The sequence below is a fragment of the Pseudophryne corroboree genome, chromosome 1 (genome assembly GCF_028390025.1).
Source record: "Pseudophryne corroboree isolate aPseCor3 chromosome 1, aPseCor3.hap2, whole genome shotgun sequence".
Classification (NCBI taxonomy): Eukaryota; Metazoa; Chordata; class Amphibia; order Anura; family Myobatrachidae; genus Pseudophryne; species Pseudophryne corroboree.
This window is the reverse complement of record NC_086444.1, coordinates 1245461744-1245484243: the sequence shown is the minus strand read 5'-3', so window position 1 is coordinate 1245484243 and position 22500 is coordinate 1245461744. Positions and strand designations below refer to the sequence as shown.

Below are 22500 nucleotides of genomic sequence, written 5' to 3'. Positions count from 1 at the left end.
TCCTCCAGTCCTCCCAGACCTTTAACCCCTTCCTCCAGTCCTCCCAGACCTTTAACCCCTTCCTCCTGTCATCCCAGACCTTTAACCCCTTCCTCCTGTCCTCACAGACCTTTAACCCCTTCCTCCACTCCCCTTAGCCCTTTAACCCCTTCCTCCGCTCCCCTTAGCCCTTTAACCCCTTCCTCCAGTCCTCCCAGCCATTTGACCCCTTCCTCCACTCCCCTTAGCCATTTGACCCCTTCCTCCACTCCCTTTAGCCCGTTGACCCCTTCCACCAGTCCTCCCAGACCTTTAACCCCTTCCTCCAGTCCTCCCAGACCTTTAACTCCTTCCCCCAGTCATCCCAGCCCTTTAACCCCTTCCTCCAGTCCTCCCAGACCTTTAACCCCTTCCTCCAGTCCTCCCAGACATTTAACCCCTTCCTCCAGTCCTCCCAGACCTTTAACCCCTTCCTCCACCCCCCTTAGCCCTTTGACCCCTTCCACCAGTCCTCCCAGCCCTTTAACCCCTTACTCCACTCCCTGTAACCCTTTAACCCCTTACTCCACTCCCCTTCCCTGATGACTTTTTGCCCCTGTCCCGTGACCCCTTCTCTGCCGCCCCTGTCCCGTGACCCCTTCTCTGCCACCCCTGTCCCGTGACCCCTTCCCTGCTGCCCCTGTCCCGTGACCCCTTCCCTGCCGCCCCTGTCCCGTGACCCCTTCCCTGCCGCCCCTGTCCCGTGACCCCTTCCCTGCCGCCCCTGCCCCATGACCCCTTCCCTGCCGCCCCTGTCCCATGACCCCTTCCCTGCCGCCCCTGTCCCGTCACCCCTTCTCTGCCGCCCCTGTCCCATGACCCCTTCCCTGCCGCCCCTGTCCCGTGACCCCTTCCCTGCCGCTCACCCCCGGCTACCTCCTGTCACTGAGCGCTCCCTACCCTCACCCCCGGCTACCTCCTGTCACTGAGCGCTCCCTACCCTCACCCCCGACTACCTCCTGTCACTGAGCGCTCCCTACCCTCACCCCCGGCTACCTCCTGTCACTGAGCGCTCCCTACCCATCTTGAGCAGGGGTTGGCACCTGGTGATACGAGGAGATGGAGCTGTGACCAGGGATGAATTATTAGCCTGGACTTGATGTCTGATCTCCTTGTTGGTGGAGGTCCTCTCCTCTTAAGCTGTCTATGACTCCTCTCTTTTTCTTCTAGGGCACATTGCCGCTTGTAAGTTAATCTTCTGCTGGGATGGGTCCAGGTGAGGAGGATGCCGTGGTGGGGGAGGAGCTCAGCGAGGAGGAGGTGTCACCTGACTGGACTCCACAGGAGAAGGCTCTTCATGAAGCAAAAATGAAGGCGAAGGCCAAGCGTAGGCTCCGGCGTACATCATCGCGTGACTCTGCCCGGGAGTCGGAGAGCACAGACTGCTCAGCGGAGCCCCTCAGCCCACGGGGCAGGGGCAATGACAGGAAGTCACGCATGGGCAAAGGCCGCGGACTCCCAAAGAAAGGTATAGGGGAGCTGGGGTGTCAGAGCTGAGGACTGGTGGTGAAGGAGGCCTGGAGCTGGAGTTAGCAGATCTGGTGTTGGCTGGGGGTGGGGAGGTTGTAGTCGTAGAGGGAATGGGGATGTTAGTTGGGGTGGGGAGGTTGTAGTCGTAGAGGGAATGGGGATGTTAGTTGGGGTGGGGAGGTTGTAGTCGTAGAGGGAATGGGGATGTTAGTTGGGGTGGGGAGGTTGTAGTCGTAGAGGGAATGGGGATGTTAGTTGGGGTGGGGAGGTTGTAGTCGTAGAGGGAATGGGGATGTTAGTTGGGGTGGGGAGGTTGTAGTCGTAGAGGGAATGGGGATGTTAGTTGGGGTGGGGAGGTTGTAGTCGTAGAGGGAATGGGGATGTTAGTTGGGGTGGGGAGGTTGAAGTCATAGAGGGTATGGGGATGTTAGTTGGGGTGGGGAGGTTGTAGTTGTAGAGGGTATGGGGATGTTAGTTGGGGTGGGGAGGTTGTAGTCGTAGAGGGAATGGGGATGTTAGTTGGGGAGGTTGTAGTCGTACAGGGAATGGGGATGTTAGTTGGGATGGGGAGGTTGTAGTCGTAGAGGGAATGGGGATGTTAGTTGGGGTGGGGAGGTTGTAGTCGTAGAGGGAATGGGGATGTTAGTTGGGGTGGGGAGGTTGTAGTCGTAGAGGGAATGGGGATGTTAGTTGGGGTGGGGAGGTTGTAGTCGTAGAGGGAATGGGGATGTTAGTTGGGGTGGGGAGGTTGTAGTCATAGAGGGTATGGGGATGTTAGTTGGGGTGGGGAGGTTGTAGTTGTAGAGGGTATGGGGATGTTAGTTGGGGTGGGGAGGTTGTAGTCGTAGAGGGAATGGGGATGTTAGTTGGGGAGGTTGTAGTCGTACAGGGAATGGGGATGTTAGTTGGGGTGGGGAGGTTGTAGTCGTAGAGGGAATGGGGATGTTAGTTGGGGTGGGGAGGTTGTAGTCGTAGAGGGAATGGGGATGTTAGTTGGGGTGGGGAGGTTGTAGTCGTAGAGGGAATGGGGATGTTAGTTGGGGTGGGGAGGTTGTAGTCGTAGAGGGAATGGGGATGTTAGTTGGGGTGGGGAGGTTGTAGTCGTAGAGGGAATGGGGATGTTAGTTGGGGTGGGGAGGTTGTAGTCGTAGAGGGAATGGGGATGTTAGTTGGGGTGGGGAGGTTGTAGTCGTAGAGGGAATGGGGATGTTAGTTGGGGTGGGGAGGTTGTAGTCGTAGAGGGAATGGGGATGTTAGTTGGGGTGGGGAGGTTGTAGTCGTAGAGGGAATGGGGATGTTAGTTGGGGTGGGGAGGTTGTAGTCGTAGAGGGAATGGGGATGTTAGTTGGGGTGGGGAGGTTGTAGTCATAGAGGGTATGGGGATGTTAGTTGGGGTGGGGAGGTTGTAGTCGTAGAGGGAATGGGGATGTTAGTTGGGGAGGTTGTAGATGTACAGGGAATGGGGATGTTAGTTGGGGTGGGGAGGTTGTAGTCATAGAGGGAATGGGGATGTTAGTTGGGGTGGGGAGGTTGTAGTCATAGAGGGTATGGGGATGTTAGTTGGGGTGGGGAGGTTGTAGTTGTAGAGGGTATGGGGATGTTAGTTGGGGTGGGGAGGTTGTAGTCGTAGAGGGAATGGGGATGTTAGTTGGGATGGGGAGGTTGTAGTCGTAGAGGGTATGGGGATGTTAGTTGGGGTGGGGAGGTTGTAGTCGTAGAGGGAATGGGGATGTTAGTTGGGGTGGGGAGGTTGTAGTCATAGAGGGTATGGGGAGGTTGTAGTCGTAGTGGGTATGGGGATGTTAGTTGGGGTGGGAGGTTGTAGTCATAGAGGGTATGGGGATGTTAGTTGGGGTGGGGAGGTTGTAGTCGTAGAGGGAATGGGGATGTTAGTTGGGGTGGGGAGGTTGTAGTCATAGAGGGTATGGGGAGGTTGTAGTCGTAGTGGGTATGGGGATGTTAGTTGGGGTGGGGAGGTTGTAGTCATAGAGGGTATGGGGATGTTAGTTGGGGTGGGGAGGTTGTAGTCGTAGAGGGAATGGGGATGTTAGTTTGGGTGGGGAGGTTGTAGTCGTACAGGGAATGGGGATGTTAGTTGGGATGGGGAGGTTGTAGTCGTAGTGGGTATGGGGATGTTAATTGGGGTGGGGAGGTTGTAGTCGTAGAGGGAATGGGGATGTTAGTTGGGGTGGGGAGGTTGTAGTCGTAGAGGGTATGGGGATGTTAGTTGGGGTGGGGAGGTTGTAGTTGTCGAGGGTATGGGGATGTTAGTTGGGGTGGGGAGGTTGTAGTCGTAGAGGGAATGGGGATGTTAGTTTGGGTGGGGAGGTTGTAGTCGTACAGGGAATGGGGATGTTAGTTGGGATGGGGAGGTTGTAGTCGTAGAGGTTATGGGGATGTTAGTTGGGGTGGGGAGGTTGTAGTTTTAGAGGGTATGGGGATGTTAGTTGGGGTGGGGAGGTTGTAGTTGTAGAGGGTATGGGGATGTTAGTTGGGGTGGGGAGGTTGTAGTCGTAGAGGTGTGTTCCCGATGTGTGGGGTGGAGAGGATGGTGTGTGCCCGCTGTGTGTGGGGTGGAGAGGACAGTGTGTGCCCGCTGTGTGGGGTGGAGAGGACGGTGTGTGCCCGCTGTGTGTGGGGTGGAGAGGACGGTGTGTGCCCGCTGTGTGTGGGGTGGAGAGGACGGTGTGTGCCCGCTGTGTGTGGGGTGGAGAGGACGGTGTGTGCCCGCTGTGTGTGGGGTGGAGAGGACGGTGCGTGCCCGCTGTGTGTGGGGTGGAGAGGACGGTGTGTGCCCGCTGTGTGGGGTGGAGAGGACGGTGTGTGCCCGCTGTGTGGGGTGGAGAGGACGGTGTGTACCCGCTGTGGGGTGGAGAGGACGGTGTGTGCCCGCTGTGTGTGGGGTGGAGAGGACGGTGTGTGCCCACTGTGTGGGGTGGAGAGGACGGTGTGTGCCCGCTGTGTGTGTGGGGTGGAGAGGACGGTGTGTGCCCGCTGTGGGGTGGAGAGGACGGTGTGTGCCCGCTGTGGGGTGGAGAGGATGGTGTGTGCCCGCTGTGTGTGGGGTGGAGAGGTCGGTGTGTGCCCGCTGTGTGTGGGGTGGAGAGGACGGTGTGTGCCCGCTGTGGGGTGGAGAGGACGATGTGTGCCCGCTGTGGGGTGGAGAGGATGGTGTGTGTGCCCGCTGTGTGTGGGGTGGAGAGGACGGTGTGTGCCCGCTGTGTGTGGGGTGGAGAGGACGGTGTGTGCCCGCTGTGGGGTGGAGAGGACGGTGTGTGCCCGCTGTGGGGTGGAGAGGATGGTGTGTGCCCACTGTGTGTGGGGTGGAGAGGACGGTGTGTGCCCGCTGTGTGTGGGGTTGAGAGGACGGTGCGTGCCCGCTGTGGGGTGGAGAGGATGGTGCGTGCCCGCCGTGTGTGGGGTGGAGAGGACGGTGCGTGCCCGCCGTGTGTGGGGTGGAGAGGACGGTGCGTGCCCGCCGTGTGTGGGGTGGAGAGGACGGTGCGTACCCGCCGTGTGTGGGGTGGAGAGGACGGTGTGTGCCCGCTGTGGGGTGGAGAGGACGGTGTGTACCCGCTGTGTGTGGAGAGGACGGTGTGTGCCCACTGTGTGTGGGGTTGAGAGGACGGTGTGTGCCTGCTGTGTGGGGTGGAGAGGACGGTGTGTGCCTGCTGTGTGTGGGGTGGAGAGGACTGTGCGTGCCCGCTGTGTGTGGGGTGGAGAGGACGGTGCGTGCCCGCTGTGTGTGGGGTGGAGAGGACGGTGCGTGCCCGCCGTGTGTGGGGTGGAGAGGACGGTGCGTGCCCGCCGTGTGTGGGGTGGAGAGGACGGTGCGTGCCCGCCGTGTGTGGGGTGGAGAGGACGGTGCGTGCCCGCCGTGTGTGGGGTGGAGAGGACGGTGTGTGCCCGCTGTGGGGTGGAGAGGACGGTGTGTGTGCCCGCTGTGTGTGGGGTGGAGAGGATGGTGCGTGCCCGCTGTGTGTGGGGTGGAGAGGACGGTGCGTGCCCGCTGTGTGTGGGGTGGAGAGGACAGTGCGTGCCCGCTGTGTGTGGGGTGGAGAGGACGGTGTGTGCCCGCTGTGGGGTGGAGAAGACGGTGTGTGTGCCCGCTGTGGGGTGAATGGGTTAGAGAGGGGTTTGGTCACGTAGAGGTGGGTGGGGGGATTATATTCGGCAGTATGGGTGACGCTCTGCTCTCTCCTGCAGGAGGCGCTGGTGGGAAAGGTGTGTGGGGGGCTCCAGGACAGGTGTACACTTATCAGGAGCCTGATGCTCGAGACCCCAATTATGATGAATCCGCCCAGGTAAGAACCGTTTTATAATATAAGGGGGATACATTAGGTGTGACAGGGCGCGCAGGTCTTCCCTCTGACCCCTGAGAGGCGTGACAGGTCTTCCCTCTGACCCCTGAGAGGCGTGACAGGTCTTCCCTCTGACCCCTGAGAGGCGTGACAGGTCTCCCCTCTGACCCCTGAGAGGTGTGACAGGTCTCCCCTCTGACCCCTGAGAGGTGTGACAGGTCTGACCTCTGAGAGGTGTGACAGGTCTTCCCTCTGACCCCTGAGAGGTGTGACAGGGCGCGCAGGTCTTCCCTCTGACCCCTGAGAGGTGTGACAGGTCTTCCCTCTGACCCCTGAGAGGTGTGACAGGGCGCGCAGGTCTTCCCTCTGACCCCTGAGAGGTGTGAGAGGTCTTCCCTCTGACCCGTGAGAGGTGTGACAGGTCTTCCCTCTGACCCCTGAGAGGCGTGACATGTCTTCCCTCTGACCCCTGAGAGGCGTGACAGGTCTTCCCTCTGACCCCTGAGAGTTGTGAGAGGTCTTCCCTCTGACCCCTGAAAGGTGTGACAGGTCTACAGCGAGACCACAGCGGCCGTCACTCATTTCTGCCAGAGAGCAGCCAATCTCTACGTGGCGGTGTTACTCTAATCCCCTCCCCCCGTGTGTTACTCTAATCCCCTCCCCGTGTGTTACTCTAATCCCCTCCCCGTGTGTTACTCTAATCTCCCTCCTCCTCCATGTGTTACTCTAATTCCTGCCCCCCCCCCATGTGTTACTCTAATTCCAGCCCCCTCATTGTGTTACTCTAATTTATGCCCCCCCCATTGTGTTACTCTAATTCCCGGCCACTCCTGCCTGTGTGTTACTCTTAAAACCATCCCTCCCCGTGTGTTACTTTAATTCCCCCCACTCCCCGTGTGTTACTCTAATTCCTGCCCCCCACCATGTGTTACTGGGGGACGGCTGACAGTCGCGGGCGTGTCTGGATGGTAATTGGGGGGCGGCTGACAGCGTGGGCGTGTCTGGGTGGTAATTGGGGGGGCGGCTGACAGTCGTAGGCGTGTCTGGGTGGTAATTGGGGGGGGGGGGCGGCTGACAGTTGTGGGTGTGTCTGCGTGGTAATTGGGGGGGGGGGGCTGACAGTTGTGGGTGTGTCTGGGTGGTAATTGGGGGGCGGCTGAATTGTGGGTGTGTCTGGGTGGTAATTCGGGGGGCGGCTGACAGTTGTGGGTGTGTCTGGGTGGTAATTGGGGGGCGGCTGACAGTCGTGGGTGTGTCTGGATGGTAATTGGGGGGGCGGCTGACAGTTGTGGGCGTGTCTGCGTGGTAATTGGGGGGCGGCTGACAGTTATGGGTGTGTGCGTGGTAATTGGGGGAGCTGACAGTTGTGGGTGTGTCTGGGTGGTAATTTGGGGGGGGGGCGGCTGACAGTTGTGGGTGTGTCTGCGTGGTAATTGGGGGGACGGCTGACAGTTGTGGGCGTGTCTGGGTGGTAATTGGGGGGGGGGGCGGCTGACAGTTGTGGGTGTGTCTGCGTGGTAATTGGGGGGACGGCTGACAGTTGTGGGCGTGTCTGGGTGGTAACTGGGGGGCGGCTGACAGTTGTGGGTGTGTCTGGGTGGTAATTGTGGGGCGGCTGACAGTCGTGGGAGTGTCTGGGTGGTAATTGGGGGGCGGCTGACAGTTGTGGGCGTGTCTGGGTGGTATTGGGAGGTGGCTGACAGTTGTGGGCGTGTTTGGATGGTAACTGGGGGGTGGCTGACAGTTGTGGGTGTGTCTGGATGGTAATTGGGGGCAGCTAATAGTTGTAGGCGTGTCTGGGTGGTATTGGGAGGCGGCTGACAGTTGTGGGCGTGTCTGGATGGTAATTGGGGGGGCGGCTGACAGTTGTGGGTGTGTCTGGATGGTAATTGGTGGGCGGCTGACAGTTGTGGGCGTGTCTGGGGGGCATTGGGGGGCGGCTGACAGTTGTGGGTGTGTCTGCGTGGTAATTGAGGTGCGGCTGACAGTTGTGGGTGTGTCTGGGTGGTAATTGGGGGGTGGATGACAGTTGTGGGCGTGTCTGCGGGGTATCTGGGGAGCGGCTGACAGTTGTGGGTGTGTCTGGGTGGTAATTGGGGGGCGGCTGACAGTTGTGGGTGTGTCTGGGTGGTAATTGGGGGGCGGCTGACAGTTGTGGGCGTGTCTGGGTGGTAATTGGGGGGCGGCTGACAGTTGTGGGCGTGTCTGGGTGGTAATTGGGGGGCGGCTGACAGTTGTGGGTGTGTCTGCGTGGTAATTGGGGGAGCTGACAGTTGTGGGTGTGTCTGGGTGGTAATTTGGGGGGGCGGCTGACAGTTGTGGGTGTGTCTGCGTGGTAATTGGGGGGACGGCTGACAGTTGTGGGCGTGTCTGGGTGGTAACTGGGGGGCGGCTGACAGTTGTGGGTGTGTCTGGGTGGTAATTGTGGGGCGGCTGACAGTCGTGGGTGTGTCTGCGTGGTAATTGGGGGGTGGCTGACAGTTGTGGGCGTGTCTGGGTGGTAATTGGGGGGCGGCTGACAGTTGTGGGTGTGTCTGCGTGGTAACTGGTGGTGGGTAATTTGAGTCTGTACGCTCACAGTATTATTAGAGACGAGAGTGGGTAGAAATAAAAGTTCGGTTACTTGTTGCCCCAGTGTAATATTACTGCCAGCGCCACCAGGCCACCGTCCTATGTTCCGGCAGAGCGGAGGGCGCCCCGGAGGCTGCGCAGTCTGATGAATAATACTCAGACTGAGCGTTATAACCGTAGCGGAATGTAATAACGCAGTGTGGCAGAAGTCTCGCCCGGGGCCAGGTATCTGTACTCAGGGGTAACTGTGCGGCCTTTCCACCAGGGGGACACGGTGTACCAGAAGGTGGTCCTGGAGATGGATGAGGCCGGGCTACAGAAGACCGTGCAGCCGATGGTCAGAGAATACTTTGAGCATGGAGACACGGGAGAGGTTATAGTAAGTACCTGTCTGTCTGTATACGGGGGGATACCGTTACTCTCCGCACGCTGCCACATGTCTGTGCGGCTGTCATTACACACATGTGCCCGCTGTGTGTGGGGTGGAGAGGACGGTGTGTGCCCGCTGTGGGGTGGAGAGGATGGTGTGTTCCCGCTGTGGGGTGGAGAGGACGGTGTGTGCCCGCTGTGGGGTGGAGAGGATGGTGTACAATCAGATGTTTTCAGCAGAATAAGATGTTACAATACACCTCCTATGGGCCAACTGCCCTCCTTTTATCCCTCTCCAAGACCCCTTACCACAGGGGGTAAGCCCGCCCTGTGGTGCACAACCAATCAATGTTTACCCATGAGCTGTGCATGCCTTGGTCTCATGCACAGCTAACATTGTCCCCTATGGACAGTGGGGAGTGGTCGGTCTCCTTTGACTCTCCCATCTTGGAGAATCAGGATACTCCCCGGTGCCGTTCAGTCTGGCTAGGGGAAAGTTTTCCCTCCTAAACTGACTTCCAGAAACCTGCCCGGGACCCAGCCCACTGGCTGCAGCCTGGATTTGGGCTCCAGAGCTGGGCAGCCTGGCTCCCCGGTCCAGGTCTCTTGGCCACTACGGGTGATCTCCATGGAGCTCCAAGAAACCACTCAGCTTGTTTCATAGCTGAGCTGCTTCTCTCTCTCCCTGTGCCCCTTGGAAGTGTGAGGCTGGATGGGAAAGCATTCCGTTTTTGGGGAAAAGGTCTGGGAGAATCCATCAGCCTGCACAGCCATGGATTCCCCCCTCCTGGGACACACAACCAAGTAAGTGCAATTTACCTTTAAATACATTACATTTAAATCACACTGTACATGTTATACATTTCAATACACTCTGAGCCTGCACAGGCTCCACATACCTAGGCACTGCAGTGCCTTACAACACACTGTACTTTCTATTATTTTACACAATGTCTGGTTTGTGGAATACTGTGTCCTAGTCCTGCAGCCTGGCTGCTAGGGCTCTCTCAGTGCTGGAGGTATGGGCTGGCTTCCCCCACCCTCCAGCCTGCCTGCCTGCCTGCCTGCCACTGGGGTCCAGGGAGCTGGCTCTCCCTGTCTCCCCCAGTGTGGCACTACCTTTGTGGCCTCGCCGCACGCAGCGGCGCACCCCCCTGTACTGAAGCCCGGCGGCCCGGGACACTTGTCCCGGCCGCCGTGACTCTAGCTCTGTTGTAGTGCTGAGGCGCCGGGAGCGTAGCTCCCGGACCCCAGCGCTCATCAGCCTGCTCGGCAGCCTAATTTCCCCCACGCCGCTAGGGAGCCGGCTAGCCCGGTCCCCCATGAGCGGCGCCTGTGGTGGGCTCGCCGCGCAGGGATCTGGCTAGCCCGGTCCCCTGTGTGCGGCGCTGATTGCAAGTGTCCTCGCCGCAGCGTCCGGCGGGGAGCCGGGCTGCGGCGCACCCCCCCCCCCCCACCCCGCCGGCTAGCAGCCCGGGACGTCCGTCCCGGCTGCTGCGGCTGGCCACCTCCAACGGGCTGAGGCGCCCAGCAGCGGCTCTCCCTTCTCCCCGGCGCGCACACTCCAGTGCGCCCGGGGCTGCACTGACCGCTGCCGGGAGCGGAGCTCCCGGACTCCGGCGGTCAGCGGCTGTCCTCTCCCCCGGCGTGCACACTCTGCTGAGCGCGCCGGGGGCTGTCCTCACTGCCGTGGTCTCCGGAGAGGTCCGGGACCACGGCACAGCTTAAAAATTACAGTCTTATACATTTTCATAAAACACGGCGCCTAGCGCCCACAGCATTTTTAAATCTGGCGCCAAGCGCCCTTTGTCCTTTAAAATGGCGCCGGGCACTAGGGGTTAACCCCTTCAGTGCCGCGGCGGCCATTTGCCTCGTGGCTGGGGCTCTCCGGCCACAGGGACATTTGCCTGCTGGGATCTAGAATTAATGCTATGTCCATTTCTGCCAGGAGGGTCTTATGGACTCGGCAATGGACAGGGGATGCTGGTTCTAAAAAACACATGGAGGTTTTGCCTTATAAGGGTGAGGAATTGTTTGGGGACGGTCTGTCGGACCTCGTGTCTACAGCGACAGCTGGAAAGTCCACTTTCTTGCCTCAGGTTTCCTCACAGCCTAAGAAAGCACCGTATTATCAAATGCAGTCCTTTCGTTCCCAAAAAGGCAAGAGGGTCAGGGGTGCATCCTTTCTTGCCAGAGGCAGGGGTAGAGGTAAGAAGCTGCACCATGCAGCCAGTTCCCAGGAACAAAAGTCCTCCCCTGCTTCCACTAAGTCCACCGCATGACGTTGGGGCTCCACAGGCGGAGCCAGGTGCGGTGGGGGCGCGTCTCAGAAACTTCAGCAACCAGTGGGTTCGCTCACAGGTGGATCTCTGGGCTATACAAATTGTATCTCAGGGATACAAGCTGGAATTCAAAGCGACTCCCCCCCGCCGTTACCTCAAATCAGCCTTGCCAGCTTCCCCCATGGAAAGGGAGGTAGTGCTGGCGGCAATTCACAAGCTGTACCTCCAGCAAGTGATTGTCAGGGTCCCCCTCCTTCAACAGGGACGGGGTTACTATTCCACAATGTTTGTGGTACCGAAACCGGACGGTTCGGTGAGACCCATTCTGAATTTAAAGTCCTTGAACACTTATATAAAGAAATTCAAGTTCAAAATGGAATCGCTCAGAGCGGTGATTGCAAGCCTGGAAGAGGGGGATTTTATGGTGTCGCTGGACATCAAAGATGCTTACTTGCATGTCCCCATTTACCTACCTCACCAGGAGTACCTCAGATTTGTGGTACAGGACTGTCATTACCAATTCCAGACGTTGCCGTTTGGCCTGTCCACGGCACCGAGAATATTTACCAAGGTAATGGCCGAAATGATGATACTCCTTCGGCAGAAGGGAGTTATAATTATCCCGTACTTGGACGATCTCCTCATAAAGGCGAGGTCCAGGGAGCAGTTGTTGATCAGCGTAACACTCTCTCAGGAGGTGTTACTACAGCACGGTTGGATTCTGAATGTTCCAAAGTCGCAGCTGATTCCTACGACGCGTCTGCTTTTCCTGGGCATGATTCTGGACACAGAACAGAAGAAGGTGTTTCTCCCGGTGGAGAAGGCCCAGGAATTAGCATCTCTGGTCAGGGACCTCCTGAAACCAAAACAGGTATCGGTGCATCACTGCACGCGAGTCCTGGGAAAGATGGTGGCTTCATACGAAGCCATTCCCTTCGGCAGGTTCCATGCGAGGATCTTTCAGTGGGATCTGTTGGACAAATGGTCCGGATCGCATCTTCAGATGCATCGGCTGATCACCCTGTCCCCAAGGGCCAGGGTGTCTCTTCTGTGGTGGCTGCAGAGTGCTCACCTTCTCGAGGGCCGCAGGTTCGGCATACAGGACTGGGTCCTGGTGACCACGGATGCAAGCCTCCGAGGGTGGGGGGCAGTCACTCAGGGAAGAAACTTCCAAGGGCTGTGGTCAAGTCTGGAGACTTCTCTACACATAAATATACTGGAACTAAGGGCCATTTACAACGCCCTGAGTCAAGCAGAGCCCCTGCTTCAAAACCGGCCAGTACTTATTCAGTCAGACAACATCACGGCGGTCGCCCATGTAAACCGCCAGGGCGGCACAAGAAGCAGGATGGCAATGGCGGAAGCCACAAAGATTCTTCGATGGGCGGAGTATCACGTGCAAGCACTATCAGCAGTGTTCATTCCGGGAGTGGACAACTGGGAAGCAGACTTCCTCAGCAGACACGACCTCCTCCCGGGAGAGTGGGGACTTCATCAAGAAGTCTTCACACAGATCGCAAAGCGATGGGAACTGCCACAGGTGGACATGATGGCGTCCCGTCTCATCAAAAAGCTAAAAAGATATTGCGCCAGGTCAAGGGACCCTCAGGCGATAGCTGTGGACGCCCTAGTGACACCGTGGGTGTACCAGTCGATATATGTGTTTCCTCCTCTTCCTCTCATACCCAAGGTACTGGGGATAGTAAGAAAGAGAGGAATAAGAACAATACTCATTTTTCCGGATTGGCCAAGAAGGACTTGGTACCCGGAACTGCAAGAAATGCGCACAGAGGACCCATGGCCTCTGCCTCTCAGACAGGACTTGCTACAATAAGGGCCCTGTCTGTTCCAAGACTTACCGCGGCTGCGTTTGACGGCATGTCGGTTGAACGCCGGATCCTAGCGGAAAAAGGCATTCCGGATGAAGTTATTCCTACGCTGATACAAGCTAGGAAAGACGTGACAGCAAAACATTATCACCGTATATGGCGGAAGTATGTTGCTTGGTGTGAGGCCAGGAAGGCCCCTACGGAGGAAATCCAGCTGGGTCGATTCCTGCACTTCCTACAGTCAGGGGTGACTATGGGCCTTAAATTGGGGTCCATAAAGGTCCAGATTTCGGCCCTATCCATTTTCTTTCAAAGAGAACTGGCTTCACTGCCTGAGGTTCAGACTTTTGTAAAGGGAGTGCTGCATATTCAGCCCCCTTTTGTGCCTCCAGTGGCACCTTGGGATCTTAAAGTTGTGTTGAGTTTCCTGAAGTCACACTGGTTAGAGCCACTTAAGACCGTGGAACTAAAATATCTCACGTGGAAAGTGGTCATGCTGTTGGCCTTGGCATCGGCTAGGCGTGTGTCAGAATTGGCGGCTTTGTCATGTAAAAGCCCATATCTGATCTTCCATATGGACAGGGCAGAATTGAGGACTCGTCCCCAATTTCTCCCAAAGGTGGTGTCATCGTTTCATTTGAACCAACCTATTGTGGTGCCTGCGGCTACTAGGGACTTGGAGGACTCCAAGTTGCTGGACGTAGTCAGGGCTTTGAAGATATATGTTTCCAGAACGGCTGGAGTCAGGAAGACTGACTCGCTGTTTATCCTGTATGCATCCAATAAGCTGGGTGCTCCTGCTTCAAAGCAAACTATTGCTCGCTGGATCTGTAGCACGATTCAGCTGGCTCACTCTGCGGCTGGATTGCCGCATCCAAAATCGGTAAAAGACCATTCCACGAGGAAGGTGTGCTCTTCATGGGCGGCTGCCCGAGGGGTCTCGGCATTACAGCTTTGCCGAGCTGCTACTAGGTCGGGTTCAAACACATTTGCTAAGTTCTACAAGTTTGATACCCTGGCTGAGGAGGACCTAGAGTTCGCTCATTCGGTGCTGCAGAGTCATCCGCACTCTCCCGCCCGTTTGGGAGCTTTGGTATAATCCCCATGGTCCTTACGGAGTTCCCAGCATCCACTAGGACGTCAGAGAAAATAAGAATTTACTCACCGGTAATTCTATTTCTCGTAGTCCGTAGTGGATGCTGGGCGCCCGTCCCAAGTGCGGACTCTCTGCAATATGTGTATATAGTTATTGCTTAACTAAGGGTTATTGTTATGAGCCATCCGTTTAGTGAGGCTCAGTTGTTGTTCATACTGTTAACTGGGTATAGTTATCACAAGTTGTACGGTGTAATTGGTGTGGCTGGTATGAGTCTTACCCTGGATTCAAAATTTCCTTTCCTTGTAATGTCAGCTCTTCCGGGCACAGTTTCCCTAACTGAGGTCTGGAGGAGGAGCATAGAGGGAGGAGCCAGTGCACACCAGATAGTACCTAATCTTTTTTTAGAGTGCCCAGTCTCCTGCGGAGCCCGTCTATTCCCCATGGTCCTTACGGAGTTCCCAGCATCCACTACGGACTACGAGAAATTGAATTACCGGTGAGTAAATTCTTATTATTTATGTGAGCGTATGGTATAACAGTGCAGCGTATGTATATATTTATGTGAGCGTATGGTATAACAGTGCAGCGTATGTATATATTTATGTGAGCATATGGTATAACAGTGCAGCGTATGTATATATTTATGTGAGCATATGGTACACCAGTGCAGTGTATGTATATATTTATGTGAGCGTATGGTATAACAGTACAGTGTATGTATATATTTATGTGAGCGTATGGTATAACAGTGCAGCATATGTATATATTTATTTGAGCATATGGTATAACAGTGCAGCGTATGTATATATTTATGTGAGCATATGGTACACCAGTGCAGCATATGTATATATTTATTTGAGCATATGGTATAACAGTGCAGCGTATATATTTATGTGAGCATAAGGTACACCAGTGCAGCGTATGTATATATTTATGTGAGCATATGGTACACCAGTGCAGTGTATGTATATATTTATGTGAGCATATGGTACACCAGTGCAGCGTATGTATATATTTATGTGAACGTATGGTATAACAGTGCAGCGTATGTATATATTTATGTGAGCATATGGTATAACAGTGCAGCGTATGCATATATTTATGTGAGCATATGGTACACCAGTGCAGCGTATGTATATATTTATGTGAGCATATGATACACCAGTGCAGCGTATGTATATATTTATGTGAGCATATGGTACACCAGTGCAGCATATGTATATATTTATGTGAGCATATGGTACACCAGTGCAGCGTATGTATATATTTGTGTGACCATATGGTATAACAGTGCAGTGTATGTATATATTTATTTGAGCATATGGTATAACAGTGCAGCGTATGTGTATATTTATGTGACCATATGGTATAACAGTGCAGTGTATGTATATATTTATTTGAGCATATGGTATAACAGTGCAGCGTATGTATATATTTATGTGACCATATGGTATAACAGTGCAGTGTATGTATATATTTATGTGAGCATATGGTATAACAGTGCAGCGTATGTATATATTTATATGAGCATATGGTATAACAGTGCAGCGTATGTATATATTTATGTGAGCATATGGTACACCAGTGCAGCGTATGTATATATTTATGTGAGCATATGGTACACCAGTGCAGCGTATGTATATATTTATGTGAGCATATGGTACACCAGTGCAGCGTATGTATATATTTATGTGAGCATATGGTACACCAGTGCAGCGTATGTATATATTTATGTGAGCATATGGTACACCAGTGCAGCGTATGTATATATTTATGTGAGCATATGGTACACCAGTGCAGCGTATGTATATATTTATGTGAGCATATGGTACACCAGTGCAGCGTATGTATATATTTATGTGAGCATATGGTATAACAATGCAGCGTATGTATATATTTATGTGACCATATGGTATAACAATGCAGCGTATGTATATATTTATGTGAGCATATGGTATAACAGTGCAGCGTATGTATATATTTATGTGACCATATGGTATAACAATGCAGCGTATGTATATATTTATGTGAGCATATGGTATAACAGTGCAGCGTATGTATATATTTATGTGACCATATGGTATAACAGTGCAGTGTATGTATATATTTATTTGAGCATATGGTATAACAGTGCAGCGTATGTATATATTTATGTGAGCATATGGTATAACAGTGCAGCGTATGTATATATTTATGTGAGCATATGGTATAACAGCGCAGTGTATGTATATATTTGAGCATATGGTATAACAGTGCAGCGTATGTATATATTTATGTGAGCATATGGTATAACAGTGCAGCGTATGTATATATTTATGTGACCATATGGTATAACAGTGCAGTGTATGTATATATTTATTTGAGCATATGGTACACCAGTGCAGTGTATGTATATATTTATGTGAGCGTATGGTATAACAGTGCAGTGTATGTATATATTTATGTGACCATATGGTACACCAGTGCAGCGTATGTATATATTTATGTGACCATATGGTATAACAGTGCAGTGTATGTATATATTTATTTGAGCATATGGTACACCAGTGCAGTGTATGTATATATTTATGTGAGCATATGGTACACCAGTGCAGCGTATGTATATATTTATGTGACCATATGGTATAACAGTGCAGTGTATGTATATATTTATTTGAGCATATGGTATAACAGTGCAGTGTATTTCAGGCACTTCTGAATGAGCTGAATTTGGGGAGTCAGAAGCCGGGGGTCCCTCGTCTGGCTGTATCCCTCTCTATGGAAGGAAAGGCCAGTCACCGAGAGCTGACCTCTCGCCTCCTGTGTGACCTGCTGGAGAAAGTCTTATCAGAGGAGGATAATGCGCAGGCCTTCAACAGATTACTGACCGACTTACCTGACCTAATCCTGGACACTCCGGAGGCCCCACAGGTACTGGCAGGGCCGGCCCCTCCCACTGCCAGGTGACCGAGTGCCTGCCCCTCCCACTGCCGGGTGACCGAGTGCCTGCCCCTCCCACTGCCGGGTGACCGAGTGCCTGCCCCTCCCACTGCCGGGTGACCGAGTGCCTGCCCCTCCCACTGCCGTGTGATCGAGTGCCTGCCCCTCCCACTACCAAGTATCTGCCCCTCCCACTGCCGTGAGTCCTAGTGCCTGCCTGCCTCCCCCCCCCCCCCCCTCTCCCCCCGGCGGGTGACTAAAATCTGCCCCCCCCCCCCCCCTGCTGGGTGACCGAGTGCCTGCCCCTCCCACTGCCGGGTGACCGAGTGCCTGTCCCTCCCACTGCCGGGTGACCGAGTGCCTGCACCTCCCACTGCCGGGTGACCGAGTGCCTGACCCTCCCACTTCCGGGAGTCCTAGTGCCTCCCCCCCGGCGGGTGACTAATATCTGCCCCACCTCCACTGTTGGGTCACCTTTTACCTCAGGTGGGCATTATACACAGGTGCAGCAGTACATACATGTGGGGATTATACACAGGTGCAGCAGTATATACATGTGGGCATTATACACAGGTGCAGAGGTATATACATGTGGGTGTTATACAAAGGTGCAGCGGTATATACATGTGGGCATTATACACAGGTGCAGCGGTATATACATGATTGCATTATACACAGGTGCAGCGGTATATACATGTGGGCATTATACACAGGTGCAGCGGTATATACTTGTGGGCATTATACACAGGTGCAGCGATATATACATGTCTGTATTATACACAGGTGCAGCAGTATATACATGTGGGCATTATACACAGGTGCAGCGGTATATACATGTGGGCATTATACACAGGTGCAGCGGTATATACATGTGGGCATTATACACAGGTGCAGCGGTATATACATGTGGGCATTATACACAGGTGCAGCAGTTTATACATGTGGGCATTATACACAGGTGCAGCGGTATATACATGTGGGCATTATACACAGTTGCAGCGGTATATACATGTGGGCATTATACACAGGTGAAGCGGTATATACATGTGGGTGTTATACACAGGTGCAGCAGTATATACATGTGGGTGTTATACACAGGTGCAGCGGTATATACATGTGGGTGTTATACACAGGTGCAGCGGTATATACATGTGGGCGTTATACACAGGTGCAGTGGTATATACATGTGGGGATTATACACAGGTGCAGCAGTATATTCATGTGGGCATTATACACAGGTGCAGCAGTATATACATGTGGGGATTATACACAGGTGCAGCAGTATATACATGTGGGCATTATACACAGGTGCAGAGGTATATACATGTGGGTGTTATACAAAGGTGCAGCGGTATATACATGTGGGCATTATACACAGGTGCAGCGGTATATACATGATTGCATTATACACAGGTGCAGCGGTATATACATGTGGGCATTATACACAGGTGCAGCGATATATACATGTGGCATTATACACAGGTGCAGCGGTATATACTTGTGGGCATTATACACAGGTGCAGCGGTATATACATGTCTGTATTATACACAGGTGCAGCAGTATATACATGTGGGCATTATACACAGGTGCAGCGGTATATACATGTGGGCATTATACACAGGTGAAGCGGTATATACATGTGGGTGTTATACACAGGTGCAGCAGTATATACATGTGGGTGTTATACACAGGTGCAGCGGTATATACATGTGGGCGTTATACACAGGTGCAGTGGTATATACATGTGGCATTATACACAGGTGCAGCGGTATATACATGTGAGCATTATACACAGGTGCAGCAGTATATACATGTGGGCATTATACACAGGTACAGCGGTGTATACATGTGGGCATTATACACAGGTGCAGCGGTATATAGATGTAGGCAGTATACACAGGTGCAGCGGTATATACATGTGGACATTATACACAGGTGCAGCGGTATATACATGTGGGCATTATACACAGGTGCAGCGGTATATACATGTGGGCATTATACACAGGTGCAGCGGTATATACATGTGGGCATTATACACAGGTGCAGAGGTATATACATGTGGGCATTATACACAGGTGCAGCGGTATATACATGTGGGCGTTATACACAGGTGCAGCGAAATATACATGTGGGCATTATACACGGGTGCAGCGGTATATACATGTGGGCATTATACACAGGTGCAGCGGTATATACATGTGGGCATTATACACGGGTGCAGTGGTATATACATGTGGGCATTATACACAGGTGCCGCGGTATGTACATGTGTGCGTTATACACAGGTGCAGCGGTATATACATGTGGGCATTATACACAGGTGCAGCGGTATATACATGTGGGCATTATACACAGGTGCAGCGGTATATACATGTGGGCATTATACACAGGTGCCGCGGTATGTACATGTGGGCGTTATACACAGGTGCAGCGGTATATACATGTGGGCATTATACACAGGTGCAGCGGTATATACATGTGGGCATTATACACGGGTGCAGCGGTATATACATGTGGGCATTATACACAGGTGCAGCGGTATGTACATGTGGGCGTTATACACAGGTGCAGCGGTATATACATGTGGGCATTATACACAGGTGCAGCGGTATATACATGTGGGCATTATACACGGGTGCAGCGGTATATACATGTGGGCATTATACACAGGTGCCGCGGTATGTACATGTGTGCGTTATACACAGGTGCAGCGGTATATACATGTGGGCATTATACACAGGTGCAGCGGTATATACATGTGGGCATTATACACAGGTGCAGCGGTATATACATGTGGGCATTATACACAGGTGCCGCGGTATGTACATGTGGGCGTTATACACAGGTGCAGCGGTATGTACATGTGGGCATTATACACAGGTGCAGCGGTATATACATGTGGGCATTATACACGGGTGCAGCGGTATATACATGTGGGCATTATACACAGGTGCAGCGGTATATACATGTGGGCATTATACACAGGTGCAGCGGTATATACATGTGGGCATTATACACGGGTGCAGCGGTATATACATGTGGGCATTATACACAGGTGCAGCGGTATGTACATGTGGGCGTTATACACAGGTGCAGCGGTATGTACATGTGGGCGTTATACACAGGTGCAGCGGTATATACATGTGGGCATTATACACAGGTGCAGCGGTATATACATGTGGGCATTATACACGGGTGCAGCGGTATATACATGTGGGCATTATACACAGGTGCAGCGGTATGTACATGTGGGCGTTATACACAGGTGCAGCGGTATATACATGTGGGCATTATACACAGGTGCAGCGGTATATACATGTGGGCATTATACACGGGTGCAGCGGTATATACATGTGGGCATTATACACAGGTGCCGCGGTATGTACATGTGTGCGTTATACACAGGTGCAGCGGTATATACATGTGGGCATTATACACAGGTGCAGCGGTATATACATGTGGGCATTATACACAGGTGCAGCGGTATATACATGTGGGCATTATACACAGGTGCCGCGGTATGTACATGTGGGCGTTATACACAGGTGCAGCGGTATATACATGTGGGCATTATACACAGGTGCAGCGGTATATACATGTGGGCATTATACACGGGTGCAGCGGTATATACATGTGGGCATTATACACAGGTGCAGCGGTATATACATGTGGGCATTATACACAGGTGCAGCGGTATATACATGTGGGCATTATACACGGGTGCAGCGGTATATACATGTGGGCATTATACACAGGTGCAGCGGTATGTACATGTGGGCGTTATACACAGGTGCAGCGGTATATACATGTGGGCATTATACACAGGTGCAGCGGTATATACATGTGGGCATTATACACGGGTGCAGCGGTATATACATGTGGGCATTATACACAGGTGCCGCGGTATGTACATGTGTGCGTTATACACAGGTGCAGCGGTATATACATGTGGGCATTATACACAGGTGCAGCGGTATATACATGTGGGCATTATACACAGGTGCAGCGGTATATACATGTGGGCATTATACACAGGTGCCGCGGTATGTACATGTGGGCGTTATACACAGGTGCAGCGGTATATACATGTGGGCATTATACACAGGTGCAGCGGTATATACATGTGGGCATTATACACGGGTGCAGCGGTATATACATGTGGGCATTATACACAGGTGCAGCGGTATATACATGTGGGCATTATACACGGGTGCAGCGGTATATACATGTGGGCATTATACACAGGTGGAGCGGTATATACATGTGGGCATTATACACAGGTGCAGCGGTATATACATGTGGGCATTATACACGGGTGCAGCGGTATATACATAGGTGCAGCGGTATATACATGTGGGCATTATACACGGGTGCAGCGGTATATACATGTGGGCGTTATACACAGGTGGAGCGGTATATACATGTGGGCATTATACACAGGTGCGGCACTCGCGTCTCCCGTGTGACAGCTCCCGCAGGGGGATACACCGGAGGGTGGAGGTCCTGGCACTCACGTCTCCCGTGTGACAGCTCCTGCAGGGGAATGTGACCCCGCCGGCCCTGGCACCAGCCCTTACATGCTTATGATGTCTCTTGCAGATGCTGGGCCAGTTCATCGCTCGTGCGGTTGCGGATCACGCTTTGCCGCTAGATTTCGTGGACCGCTACAAGGGTCGGGTGGATTGTGAACACGCACGGTGAGAGCGCTGGGCAGGTGGCGTATACCCTATCCATGCTTGAGCACAGGTGACTGGAGTAGCACATCAGACATTTTGGTGTAGGCATCTGTTGTTATCGGTAAAGCCTGGAATATCGGGTGACGGCGGCGCGTGTGGGCTTGGCTGTGATTGGCTCCTGTGCTTTTCCCTACACAGACCTTATACAGAGGAAGATGCGTCTTGCTGCCGGCACCAAGTGATCACAGGAACGGGGCCAATAGGAAATTCCCTTTTACTGTCAGTAGCCGCCTGTTACTGACTCCACCCACTACGCAGTAGGCGGGTACTTTGCTGTCACCACCAGGTCCTGCCCACCAGCACCTGATACCACGGGCTGGATGATTGTGGCTCCTTCCCCCGTACAGTCCTGCGGGTGTAGCCACGCTCATCCACGTGCGCATTCATTGCGGCATAATGCGAACACACCGCACTGCGACTGGCCGCAGCGGGCATTCACTCCGTAGGCTTTAACGGTGTGCACATGCGCCTGCACACAGTCGCCGCACACTAACCGCGCCATTGTTGGGCAACAATGAGCGGACACACCCACATTTACTGACCTGTGCAGGAGACACACCCACATTTACTGACCTGTGCAGGAGCCGCACTGCGCAGACTCAGCTGCTGGCGTCAGGCGGCGCTCTAGGAAATAGGGGCTCATTCACTCCATCTCTCCTTCCTTCCTTCCTTCCTTCCTTCCTTCCTTCCTTCCTTCCTTCCTTCCTTCCTTCCTTCCTTCCCCCCTCATCCCTCCGTCCTCCATCAGTCTATCGCCTCCCTTGCGCTCTCTCCTCCTCTACCTCCCAGGCCTGTTACCCTCAGTCTGAGGCTGCGTTCTCTCCCCCCCTCCTACCCCTCTCTCTCCCCCTCTCCTCCATCCCTCTCCCTCCCCCCTCTATCTCCCTGGTCTGTTATCCTCAGTC

General features: G+C 53.5%; 1 protein-coding gene across 2 annotated transcripts in view; it reads left to right on the top strand.

The window, feature by feature from the left end:
• Positions 1 to 22500, top strand: part of LOC134931886 (programmed cell death protein 4-like) — a 38863-nt gene that overhangs the window by 2413 nt on the left and 13950 nt on the right. Inside the window, exons 2-6 of one of the 2 annotated variants that reach the window (XM_063925722.1) lie at positions 1189 to 1486; positions 5695 to 5792; positions 8626 to 8739; positions 16628 to 16849; positions 21459 to 21556. In XM_063925722.1, coding sequence (XP_063781792.1) covers positions 1225 to 1486; positions 5695 to 5792; positions 8626 to 8739; positions 16628 to 16849; positions 21459 to 21556 — 794 coding nt within the window. In that variant the 5' untranslated portion in view covers positions 1189 to 1224. The remainder of the gene's footprint in view (positions 1 to 1188; positions 1487 to 5694; positions 5793 to 8625; positions 8740 to 16627; positions 16850 to 21458; positions 21557 to 22500) is intronic. The other variant, XM_063925732.1, reaches the window with a different exon arrangement.